This window comes from Electrona antarctica, assembly GCF_951216825.1.
Source record: "Electrona antarctica genome assembly, chromosome: 9".
In the NCBI taxonomy this organism is placed as follows: domain Eukaryota; kingdom Metazoa; phylum Chordata; class Actinopteri; order Myctophiformes; family Myctophidae; genus Electrona; species Electrona antarctica.
Genome location: NC_136790.1, coordinates 28758048 through 28771063, shown reverse-complemented (window position 1 = coordinate 28771063; position 13016 = coordinate 28758048). Strand labels below are relative to the sequence as shown.

The 13016-nt window shown below is 41.4% G+C and overlaps 1 protein-coding gene across 1 annotated transcript; it reads right to left on the bottom strand.

Annotated features, from left to right (window-relative positions):
- Positions 1 to 3306: 3306 nt before the first annotated feature.
- Positions 3307 to 7895, bottom strand: gata1a (GATA binding protein 1a). Its single transcript, XM_079511016.1, has 6 exons — positions 7786 to 7895; positions 6054 to 6276; positions 5375 to 5863; positions 4696 to 4841; positions 4364 to 4489; positions 3307 to 4179 (listed from the first exon to the last, which is right to left on the bottom strand). The coding sequence occupies exons 2-6, from the start codon at positions 6265 to 6267 to the stop codon at positions 3883 to 3885; spliced, it is 1272 nt and encodes a 423-aa protein (XP_079367142.1). The 5' UTR covers positions 6268 to 6276; positions 7786 to 7895; the 3' UTR covers positions 3307 to 3882.
- Positions 7896 to 13016: the final 5121 nt, after the last annotated feature.

Below are 13016 nucleotides of genomic sequence, written 5' to 3'. Positions count from 1 at the left end.
TGCTGCTGTGTTTGTTGCGGTAATTGTGTGATTTGTCTGAAGAGCAACAAATCACGTAATGAAATATTTTTAGATAATTTGTGTAAAAACTTGTAAGCCTATAGCATTACATTGACAACATAAAAGCTATTACACAAAAATGAATGAATGAAATGAATGTTCTCTAGTCTAAAGTAGACCTGGAAGTGGATGGGGCTGAAGTCTTTTGTTATACCATTAGGGGGTGCTTGGTTACCAATTCTGAAGAAATTGCATATTATGACATTTATTATGACATTAACAGTGCTAGTTATTATACCAGCTTTTGTCACTTACTGTAGGATTAATTATATTACTAGAAGTCTAGTAAGAAGTTGGATATTTCTCTTTTTTGTCATGTTCTCTACAAACAATTAGGTTTGTTAAAGGGTTTGAATACACAATGTTATCCCTCAAAACACCAACATGGAAAAATCCACACGGGCAGATGCAAAGATACACTACCATTCATTGTCAAGATAAGCCAGCGACAATAAAGGACCACTGGCCGGTGGTGGCTCAGGGGTAGAGTGGCTCCTCCAGAGTTAGTGTTGAAGTGTCCTCGAGCAAGACCCCTAATTGCTCCTGATGTGCTGGTTGGTGCCTTGCATGGTTTCCACTTTCCACCGCCATTGGTGTATGAATGTGTGTGTGTGAATGGGTGATGGATGCACAATCTATGTAAAGCGCCTTGGATAAAGGCGCTATATAAATGCACCATTTACCACTTCACCACTTTTCAACCTACCTTCATATAATTGGTCGTCACTAATGTTCATGATAACATGCCACCATTGTTTTTCCTACTTTGTCTGTGTCCCATGGGAGAGCTGTGGGCAGTTCAGAAACCCGTCCACCAGTGACGACATCAATGGGGAATCCAAGCTAATAGAAACTACAGGCTTTCTATTCCTGAAAAGTTGCAATGTGATAATGGAAGCCATTGTTCCCACAATAATACAAATCTAAACATTTATTTAAATGTTGTTTAAAAAAAAAAAAAGCCTAGTGATGATGTCACTGGTGGACAGGTTGCTGAACTGCCCACAGCCCTCCTATGAGACACAGACTGAGTAGAAATGAACATTAGTGAGGACCAATTACAGTATATGAAAATAAGTTGAAAAGTGGTGAAGAAAGAAAGATACAAAGCTACAAATAAGATCAACTGGCTTCAACTTCAGATACAAAGCGACAGCTGTGAATATTTGTATGTTTGCATCTGCCTGCATTAGAATGGCTCATAGGTTTGCAACTAGTCTAGGGACAATTTAAATGTGAGTAAAACAGGATGGATGGGAGAAGAGAAAAAAAGAATAGGAGAGAGACCACGACCAACGGACTGCCTACTATGTGAGTTGGATCTGGCTTGTGGTTACTAATCTATCCCTGTCATTTGTTACCATTTCCCCAAAGCTTGGTGGCAGAAACAGATAAAGCCAGTCAAGGAAAAGAGAATGAATTATGGTCTCACTCAAAGAATATTTAAATGTTAAACCTTATTTTGGTTCTAAATATATAAATATACTACAACTGTTTCTGCTTCTGCACTTTCTTAGACAAGTGGACAGTGTGTCTTAAGTATATGTAATGTTGATATAGCTAAATCGTTCTGTAGTCACACCGATTTTGCAGGGCATCAATCAGTATATAAAATCAAGAGAATGGTAACTGGTTCACAGCATTTGTTATGCAGTGCATATATATAGAATACTTGTATTGGCAAGTAAAAAAAAAAACACCATTCTGCTTAGTAATTAAATGAGTACACAGAAAAGCCTCAGTATTAATTTATCCATTTGTAACTTGAGTGTACATGATGTGTTTACTCTCATACGTGTTTACTCACATACAGATGTTTATATAAATGCAAATATATTTTTTGTTTAATGTAGCATGATGAGACCTAATTTAGGGTCTAAAGGGCTTGCATACTGTACCTGAACTGTACATGTTGTACCCTAGTCAGTAACGGACAGGGAGTGTATGAGTGCCTGTGCCAGCAGCAGGTGGATTCTTCTAGGGTCTGTGGCCTCAGTGATAAGTTATCAGTCATCCACCAGTGCTAAGAAAGTGGCCCCAGCCCTACTCCCCATAATTTATGAACATTTAACACAGTAGCCTACTCAGTGGCTTTATACACTACTGTGTTGTATTTCTGTATTAGTGTTTGTACAGTAACTATAGATAATTTAGATTATATTTGGAGTAAAAGAAAGGACAAATATTAAGGACAACATTAAGCCTCAGTAATGGTCTTCCATTCTTACAATACACTGAATGGCAGAGAGAATCTTAAATAGTACTATCTTTGCACTGTTTGCATTGATTATTCGCTACAGAGAAGCAGTGTGAGATTTGGATTTGGTCTCTTTTCAGACATGCATTTAGATGCAACAAACCGTGTTCGGCATGTAACTATTATGGCTGACGGTACCTGTTACGAATGTTATGAATAGACAAAGTGAGTAGTAGTCACCTGCTTACGGTAAAACAGTCCCAACAGGCTCAGAATGTCCCAGACTGCATACCGGCACATACGTTCTATGTATTATTTAAAAATATATATTTAAAGCTGAATCAGTTATGCACACTTTTTTGTCCAATTTGAATAGGGCTGATCTGATAAATCAAATTGTCTCCTTAAAATAAACATTAAGCCTTTTAAGCGCCATTGTCTGACTTTTGAATCAACTAAAATGTCCTTTTTAGTAGGCCAAATCTGGACCATGCAGGCTTTCTGATCAGGCTTTCTGAACATTTGGTTAACATTTGTTCATTTCAGTTTGCTTAATAGATTAGCTTTGATACCATGAAACAAACAACACTCTAACATTGGTGTGTTTTTGTGATATGTAATTATTGCATATTGCAACACAGCACATTGTGGGCTTCTGGAATGGCAAATTTTGCCATTTCTGAACATTTTTGGAAAAGAGGATTATTATAGCGTGCGTGCATGTGTTCACCGTTCACGTGAATACGCACATGATTGTTTGAGGCCAGGTTTTTGTTTATCAACTGATAACATCACACTAAATATAGAGCCTGGCACAAGAGTTGCATTTAAGTTGAATGTTTTGTCACCTCAGCTTAAAGGCAAATTTGCATGCCCAGTGCACCTGATACTATTAGACTGTCAAATTCAATTATGTGACAAAGACACTATTATAGACTGTTACAGACCACTACTATAGAGGAACTCTCCCCACAGAAGCTGTAGAGATATTGTACATGAACTGGGAATTCTAATCTAACGTACACTTCATAACCAGATATGTTATACATTTTATTTTTAACAAAATTTAAACAGATCATATTGTACAAAACATATGCACACATTTTGCTATTACCATTATAAAAAAAGTTTTTCTTTGTATTTACAAAATACAGCTAAACACTCCCATATACTGTGTTACATAATGCAACAAAGTCAGCCGAGTGATTTCAACTTGACCTCAAACAAGTAGGCTGCTTCAGCGAAATATGCCATTTGCTGAAATATAGTTATAGAAAAATAACACAGATTCTTGATTTAAAATCACCTCTTTCCTTATCACACCCTATACAAAAATATGGACAAATTCACACAAATAATTGGCAAGCAAGGAAGTACTGACTCCAAAAAGTGTTCGGTAAAATAAATCCTGTCTCCTGTTGTACTCACTGGGATTTTTGTCCCCAATGATGCTTGGTGCATAGTAAAATGAATGATGCTGGATGCACTGTTAACCACTTTCAACCCGGCATCCCTATTTTGGACATTATAGCCTGTCATTATTCTGGGCATGTCCCGATGTGAGCTTGTAGGTTGGCTATTTAGTACAAATCTTAAATGATTATGGTTGGGCTTGTCCAGTCATCTCACACCAATGTGGGCACCATGCCAGCATTGGGGTGATGTGTATATGACAAAGTAGCAGAGGGATGCAGGGAGGATGGTTGTTGAAGCAGGTGTGAACTGTGGCTGTAGGGAAGCAGGGAACCTGGGCCAAACGAGAACTGCCCAAGTCCACAGTTTTCATCCAGAGGTGGTGGTGGCTGAGTCAGGTCTGGGTACGGCTCCGGCAGGGCATTCTTCCTGTTCTTCTTGTTCTTGTTCGATACTTTCCGGTTCCTTGTTTGAATGCCATCCTTCTTCATAGTAAGAGGTCTGTTTACCTACATATGTAAAGGAAGGAATTAGGTTTCCACTTTCTACATTATCATTGGGAATGGAAAACAGAATCAAGGTTTATCAATGCCGTGGTTGGTTTTCATGTGTAACTGTGACCGATAGACTATAGACTATAGACTATAGACTATCTATAGACTATAGCACCATTCCATAAATAGACACACTCACGTTGTGTAATTTGAAGTAGAGTCCACAGGCGTTACACACAGGCTCCCCACTGGCATTACGTCTCCACAGTGTTGTCGTGCTTGTGTGACAGTTTGCACATAGCGTACCTGCTCGCTTGCTGACGATCTGAAAAACATAGGACAATTAGGAGTCTGTAGCAAAGTCTGTATTTATTTTAAAAAAAAATATATATATATCAATTATGGAGCTCTGAAATGCTGTTTTCTAAATAAGTGCGGTCTTAACCATATCCACACCAGTTCTCATTTCCCATTTTAGATACTAATCATGTTATATTGCGCCATACCAGTAGTGTCTCATTGTTTACATACCAGTCTTTTCTTTGGCCGGATCAGGGGTCTGTTTTGACCGTTCATCTTGTGGTACAGTCCGCAGGCATTACACAAGTAATGGCCCGTGCCATCCCTGCGCCACAGAGGGGTAGCTGTGGCTCCACAGTTGACGCACTCTCTGGCCTCTGCCAGAATAAAAAATCAAACATTTATTATCCTACAAAGTAAAAATATGGAGTGTTAATATCACTGTATGAAAAAAATCCCCTTATACGGGCCCAGCTCAGAGAAATGGTAAATACAAATGGTAAATGGTGCATTTATATAGCGCCTTTATCCAAGGCGCTTTACATAGATTGTGCATTACATTCACCCATTCACACACACATTCATACACCGATTGCGGCGGAAGCCATGCAAGGTACCAGCCAGCACATCGGGAGCAATTTGGGGTTCAGTGTCTTGCCCAAGGACACTTCGACATGTAGCCAGGAGGAGCCGGGATTCGAACCACCGACCCATGGATCATTGGACGACCTGCTCTACCTCTTGAGCCACAGTCGCCCCAAATGACAAATGACACTATGTTTTTTATTGTGTAGGATTTCAGTATTGCCCAACCAGTCATACACCATGTACAAATTACAAACACCAATATTGACAAAATAGTATTTAGTCATATACTGTATAATTATGATAAACCTTAGTGTGTTTTCACCTGGTGGGGATAGTCTCATCTTGTTGCGTAGTTTGGGCGAATAGGATGGGTTCATCCATGCCCCCGGGCTGGAGTAGAGAGAATTGTAGTCTTGCGGAGAGGTCATGTATGAACCGTAGGTGCCCAGCATATGTGAGTGAGGAGAAGGCGTGTACACGCCTCCAGGCCCAGCTGAGGTAAGATTCAGAAAACTGCTCCCTCCCCCGAGTGGACTCAAGCGCTCAGCCTTCAACGCTTCCTGAAACTGGGGGCTCTCCTTGCCCTCTCTGCTTGGCGAGGAGTATCCATCTCTTGAGGCACTGAAGGATGACATGGCACTGGTAGTGTAAAGGGATGTTGGAGTTTGCGAGTGAAGAGGAGTCTTTGTCAGAGGCATGTTACTCCAAGTGGAGGTTGCCGGGTTGTAGGGAGAACTCAGAGAGTGGCTTCCAGGCCCATCTAGCCACTGCAGGTTGCTTAAGAGCGATGGTGAAGTGTACACCTGGCGAACTGCAGGAGAAAGGAACAGGATACAACCATTGATTTTAAGTTTTTTAAATTCATTCATGAAAGTATACTTGATGAACAGTGGTGGATGGAATAAATGGATGGAGATAAATCGCACCACAGGTGTGAAATGTACCCATTCTACGTACTGTGAAATAAAATGTTCAATCAATCAGGTGGTGGTAATGCTGACCTGAGCTGTGTCTGTAGGCAGATGGGCCTCGGTTATGGCTGGGGTTTGAGAAGTAAGAGGGCAAGCTTGTGTAGTCCATGTCAGCATTGGAGAAGAAGACCTCTCCATCATCTCCTGGTGGTAAGAGACTGGCCTCAGAAGAGAAGCTGGCCAGGGGGTCGGAGCCGATCAGAGCTGGAGACGCCCAGTGGGACTGCTCTGAAGAATCCTCCATGTTGACAGCCTGGGTGGGACAGGACAGACACAATGGGAGAAACTTGCCATGTATTTGGTCGGAATTTTAAATTACCGGTAATCCTATTAGAAACACCTTTACGAGACTGTAATAAGGTTAATAAGAAAAGTGCAAATTAAGATGACTAAACATGATATTGTACAATATGCTGTGTTTTTATTGTTAGCTATTTATACTGTTGTGGTTTCTCGGTGAACTGTGTCCAGTAATATGTAGGCTATATCTGTGCAATGTGTTTTGACAATAACTTTAAAGCAAACCACATACTGTAACTTCAAGTTTATCAGAGATGGGGTCTCTTGATAGGATTCTTTAAACTTCCTTTGTAGGATCCTCATTTGACTGTGGCTGACAGAATGACCTAAAAATAAATGCCCACGTGCAATGAGCACTGATGGAACTGTCACCAGGGCACTTTATTAAATAGGTATGTCTATTTAAAATGTCAGAAAACCCCAAATGTAAATTTAGGAAATGTGAAACTATAAGAATACCACAGCACTCAGATTTGTGTTTATGTATGGACATGCTGTTTGAGAACCTAGAGCAAAACTAAGGTGTGTGAACTGTAAATATTCATATCAATAATAACCTAGAGACACTTTCCCCAAAGAATGTTTCAGACAGGAGGAGAAACACCACAGAGCTCCTTCAACTAATTCATCTCTTAAACCCGATATGGTTTGAGTCCCCCAGGGCTCTATATTAGTGTCCTATTTGTTTTCAGTTATTGTGGGCAAGGCTTTAGCTGAAAACAGCCGATCGACAAGCTCACAATGCATCACAGGGTGCTGGGGTTTAAGTGGTTAAGTACATTTGGAGCTAAACTTGGAGATAACCTGAAAGATCTGCTGAAAACGTGATGCAGGAATTTCATATTAACCAATTCATGTAGGATACATTCATTTGGATAAATCACGATAAATAATCAATAAGTTAAATCATCTTATGTTTAAATGCTAAATGGCCACAGGCATGAATAGTATGCTTGTTATCTAACTTTTGGAAATTATGAAATAATCAATGAAAAAAGAGTAGGCAATAACTATCTATCAATCTATCTTGTTTCCTATCTTTATTAATTTGTGATAAGAGGGAAATGTGGAAGCTGACGACTTCTGAAAGAATCAATCAATAATATACCAATAGATCCAGCACCCTGATAGAACACAAAAGAAACCCTAATCTGATCTAATAGTAGAAAACAAATTATGGAAGGAAAAAAAGCCCCAAAAAATAAAGAAAGCTTAGGTCTCAAGTGCAATTTGGCTCAAATAAGGTTTAATAATAACTTCAGTCATCAAATAACAGTCACTGCCACTCATATCTGTAGAACTTACAGTCAATCAAGCAATAAACAGCCTTGGTTGATACAAAGCCCTCACAGTTGTAGGTTTCAATCTTAATCTGATTCCATTTTTCCCCCCAATTTATTTCCAAGCAAGGAGGAAGACATGGTAACATTGGTAACACAGGAGACAGTGAGGTAGCACCTACCTGAGCAACTGCAATAAAGGCTATGCGAAAGATAAGCAAGGTATGATCCTGATGGATGCTGACTTCTCAGATGGTGGGAAACACTGCTTCAGTCTATCTCGGTATGGAATAATGGACAGAATAACGTATGCCTAGTACCCCCACCAATAACCAGCTATGTTGGGTTAGGAGTAAGGCCGTGGGAGGGGTTGAAGGGAACATTTTAAATGACACACCTCTTTGGTCCTGACATAGCAAGAATGAAGTTGAACGCTCAATTTCAAAATATTGCTCCTCTGCTCTAACTTTATGGTTACGGTAGTAATGATAACACAGATATCTCTGATTATTTCTAGAGAGGAAACACATGCACATTAACAGGATACTAGCGCCAAACACAATTACACAAGTTGGAGATCCTACTTCTCAAATGATGCAAGCATTAGATGCTTTTCTGTTTAAAAAGCTATAATCAGATTTGATTATTCCTGAGATAGATGTGGACTGGAACATAACCCCTTTTCAAGCATGCATTGCAGTGCAGTGCAGCGTTCAGGATGGACAATTTTTTGTCTGTTGATGAACATGCATACAGTCCCTGATAAGACAAAGCCTGCATGGAAAAAAGTTAGATGGGCATTTGAACAAAGCAAATATAAAATGCAAAGACTCAATTTCTCTGTGGTCCCACAAAGCTTAGAATGGAAGACAGTAATGCAAATCAGGAGAGGTGCTGCAATCATGGAGAGAGATATGGTCTGGACACTGCCAGGCCCCACACAAGCCTGACTGTAACAGACATTTGATAGTCAAAACAGGTCCCTAACTTTCCTCTCTCTTTGTTCATATACAGTTTTCAGGGAAATTAGGAGAGAGTAAAGTCTAATGTATGCTTTGTCACGAGTCACGACGGTGTCTGAAAAAAGAAAATCGGTTATTGTCCGTGAGTGACAATGTAGTGCAAGTGCAACAAAGTGTAAATTACACTAAGCAGTAGAAATAATTGAACCCTTTCTTTTTCAAACAGCAGCCGTTGTCAAATTAGGAGAGCTCGTTTGGGATGAATGTGAGGGATCAACAAACTGCCTCCGTAATAATTTCCTGAAGTACTGCATATTACTGCTATACACATAACTAATGCTATTGTCAATACCTATATATATCTATTCTGTCTGTTTGTGAGAAAATGTGTTCAGTAGAGCCTCGATAGTACTTCAAGAGTGATAGAAATCCCCTCTGTCAACTCGGTTAAAGACAAAGAAAAGAGTAGATAGGGGGACGCAGCCAACTTCTCTGTGCATATGGACAGCTGGGTGGCACTCTATGAGCGAACTGTTCTGCTCTGATAAGAGTTTATCAAGATGAAAGGAAGAGGCCAGGAATTACGGGCCTGTCATACACAGCACCATACAGACAGACAGACATACAGACATGGGGGACATTAATGTTACATGTCACAGACGCAAAGACACACACACACACACACACACACACACACACACACACACACACACACACACACACACACACACACACACACACACACACACACACACACACACACACACACACACACACACGATCAGTACGTATATGTATGAGTTGTACATACATGTACGTTATGTACAACTCACAAGTTTGGTTTATTAAATACATTTACAGAGGTGAAACCATTTAAGGTGATTGAAACGGATGTACATATACGTACTGTACAGGAGCATAACTTCTGTATAAATTGATTTTGGGGGATTGTGTGTGTGTGGGGGCCTTTGGGGTCAGCTCTCCAATTCCCAAGAAACATGCTTCTGTGTACACGGCAGTCTTATCTCTGCACTACAGAGTTTGCTGAGCCATTCTCAGACTGCAGTATACACCCACGAGCTCGCTCTCTCTCTCTCTCTCTCTCTCTCTCTCTCTCTCACTCACTCACTCGCACGCACGCACGCACGCACGCACGCACGCACGCACGCACGCACGCACGCACGCACGCACGCACGCACGCACGCACACACGCACGCACGCACGCACGCACGCACACACACACACACACTTTTACCTCTGTATTTACATATGGCTACATTTCTCTTTCCATATCCCCCTAGTTCTATTCCTTCTGCTTTCTCAAAAGCTAGAGTTTGCAGTCAACATAGTGTTACTAAATTAGTAATTTGTATATTTGTTTGTACATATTGCAAACTATTTCGTAAGTACAGCTCAAAAACTTTTTTTGTGTAAAACTAAAGCCTAATTTTAAATACTAGAGCGGTGCCCGTTGGACTCGGAGCCTCTACAGCAGTGCCCGTTTGGCACTGGCCTACTTGGAACGATACAAGTTGGAAATGCATGCCCCACCCAGATATTATATCTGTGTCCCTTTTATGCCCATATATGGAGGTCTTTGTCAGGCATGCCCAAATATGGAGTCTATGCAGACATCAGAATGATGTCAGAACAGGCCAGCTCCATATATGGACACTGGGCAGGGCTCCTGTCCGGGCAGAGGCCTTTTTAAGGCGGTTCTGGACAACCGTGGGTCCCACCGACTCGACACCGGGCACTGCACCCCCTGTAGTGGGGTGGAACGTGTGTGTCGAATTTGAAATCGGTGGGACGAATGGTTCTCGGGTTACATGGATTACAGACGTATACGTACGTACGCACAGACAGAGACTTGGTGCATTTATAGTTAGATAATTGTCTCCACCAGGCCGAAGGCATGGGGAGAGAGTATGTTTTGCACTCTGTCCGTGTGTGTGTGTGTGTGTGTGTCCGTCCTTCCTTCCTTCCTTCCTTCCGTCCTTCCGTCCGTCCGTTATCAGCTAATCTCCGGTACCGTTGGCCCGATCCATGCCAAACTGTGCACACACACTCCATGGATGCCAACGATGAACCTCTGCCCCAAATATTCCTCAACGGCCTGTTATAGCGCCACCATGAGGCCGATTTAGGCAAAACACATTTCTGTAGATTACCCGTACACATTTTATCCATACATCACACAATTCGGTATAGACTATCTACATAGTCATGTGACCAACACGGATTTGCACCATTTCCCATCTTCCATCCTGATTGGCTAATATTGGCTTCCAAAGCTCACATGAATGGTCCGTTTCGAACAAAATGCCACAAATCACAAAAACAGTGTGCAATTTACGTGAAATTATACACGCACATTTCCACTAGGCCGAGGACGACATGCCACACATTATTTTCCAAATCAGCCTCATGGTGGCGCTATAACAGGCCAATTCCTGTTTTTAGCTATAACTGCATCAATCTGTATACAACTTATGTATGCGCACTCCCTAGAGGCCATGGAAAAACATTTTCCCTGCATCCCTCCACATCTGCCGGTTATAGCGCCACCATGAGGCCGATTTCTGCTAAACACATTGCTTATGTTAGTCGCACAGATTTCATCCAAATCTCACGCAAATCGGTACACACGATCTCTGTAGTCATGTGATCAAGACGAGTCTGTTGGATTTCTCAGATTCTACACTGATTGGCTAACATTGCCTTCCAAAGTTTTCAGGAGTGGCCTGTTTCGTTCAAAATGCTGCACATGTCCTGCTCATCCAGAATTCTATCCTCAGAGATGCTATGAGTGATCTGGCTCTGCATTTCCTCAACAAAATGAAGAAAATTGTTGCAAAAAACAAACAAACAAAAACACATGTTTATATTACTCCTAAACATTTTGCCAAACATCACACACAGTCCTATCCTCCTGGTGGAGACCTGTGCCCAGAAGGGCACTTTTTCTAGTTCTACAATGTTCTACAATATTAGTTATGCATGCTTTCATTGATTGCATTTAACGATCTGAAGCTTATATTCTTGATAAGTTCATTACTTGCGCAAGCAGAGAGCGCAAGTACTGTGGTCGGCTGGATCAAAAGTGGTATGCATGGTATATGCGTGGTTATAATTGGCTGTTGATGGTGACGTACTTAAGATATGTTTCAATGTTGGGTGGGTAAAAGGTAACCTATGTATGTATGTGCGTGCGTGCGTGCGTGCGTGCGTGCTTGCCTGCCTGCCTGCCTGCCTGCCTGCCTGCCTGCCTGCCTGCGTGCGTGCGTGCGTGTGCGCGCGCGCGCCTGCCTGCCTGCCTGCCTGCCTGCCTGCCTGCCTGCCTGCCTGCCTGCCTGCATCTATGTATGCATGTATGCATGTATGCATGTATGTATGTATGTATGTATGTATGTATGTATGTATGTATGTATGTATGTATGTATGTATGTATGTATGTATGTATGTATGTATGTATGTATGTATGTATGTATGTATGTATGTATGTATGTATGTATATGTATGTATGTATGTATGTATGTACGCCATGTATGGCCTACTTGTGTGCAACGCGCAAGTTGGCCCCCTGATTATTTGTCCTCAATGCTCACCTGCCTACCACTACCAGTGATATCATTGATGGGGAATCAAAGCTAATAGAAACTGCAGGCTTTCTATTCCTGAAAGTTAGCTTGCTATAATGAAAGTCATTGTTCTCGCATTAATAATGCAGTAAGGCACCCTGAGGGCACGTGCACGCATTTGCCTGTGTGACAGCAGACTGCTGGGTGAGCGCTGGCGCTTTGGCATGGGGGGTCAGATCAACATATGGAATGAATTCTGTACTGGCCATATACTGTATGTGTGTCTATATGAGTGTGACCCGACCCCAATCAGCATCATCCACAGGGGTCAATAGTGTAAACAGCAGGGTCAAAGGTCCTACTCTAAACCGACACACGGACAGACGGACGGACACAGAGACAGCCATGTAAAGGAGCAGTGTGCACCGCTCAAAAAAAGAAAGTTACCCTAACCCTGACACTTTAGACTTACCACCCTCTAGTGGTGAACAGAGAAATTCACCAAAGTTAGCTACAATTATGCTGAAAAATCACACACACACACACACACACACACACACACACACACACACACACACACACACACACACACACACACATCCCCACTTTAAGGAATTAAGTATAGGCTATACACTATAGTATTGACGTGCAATGGAATCTAAGCTATTGAATGAAAATGTATAGTTTAAATAATTGTTTTTATAATTACAAATTAGGCCTACATAATTTTTATGTAGGCTGCATAATTAAATTGCACTACCACTTTAATACACATGTGATAATGTAGCCTACAGAACTTCCTCGTTTACGCAACCCGACTTTGTGACTTTACTTTGTGACTCATAGACTAGCCTACTGTACACAACACAG

Coding starts and splice junctions, on each gene's coding strand:
- gata1a (XM_079511016.1), bottom strand. CDS start 6,267: ATGGAGGATTCTTCAGAGCAGTCCCACTGGGCGTCTCCAGCTCTGATC. Junction 4,842..5,374: donor GATGAGACTATCCCCACCAG/GTGAAAACACAC, acceptor TTATTCTGGCAG/AGGCCAGAGAGTGCGTCAAC. Junction 4,490..4,695: donor TCCGGCCAAAGAAAAGACTG/GTATGTAAACAA, acceptor TATGTTTTTCAG/ATCGTCAGCAAGCGAGCAGG.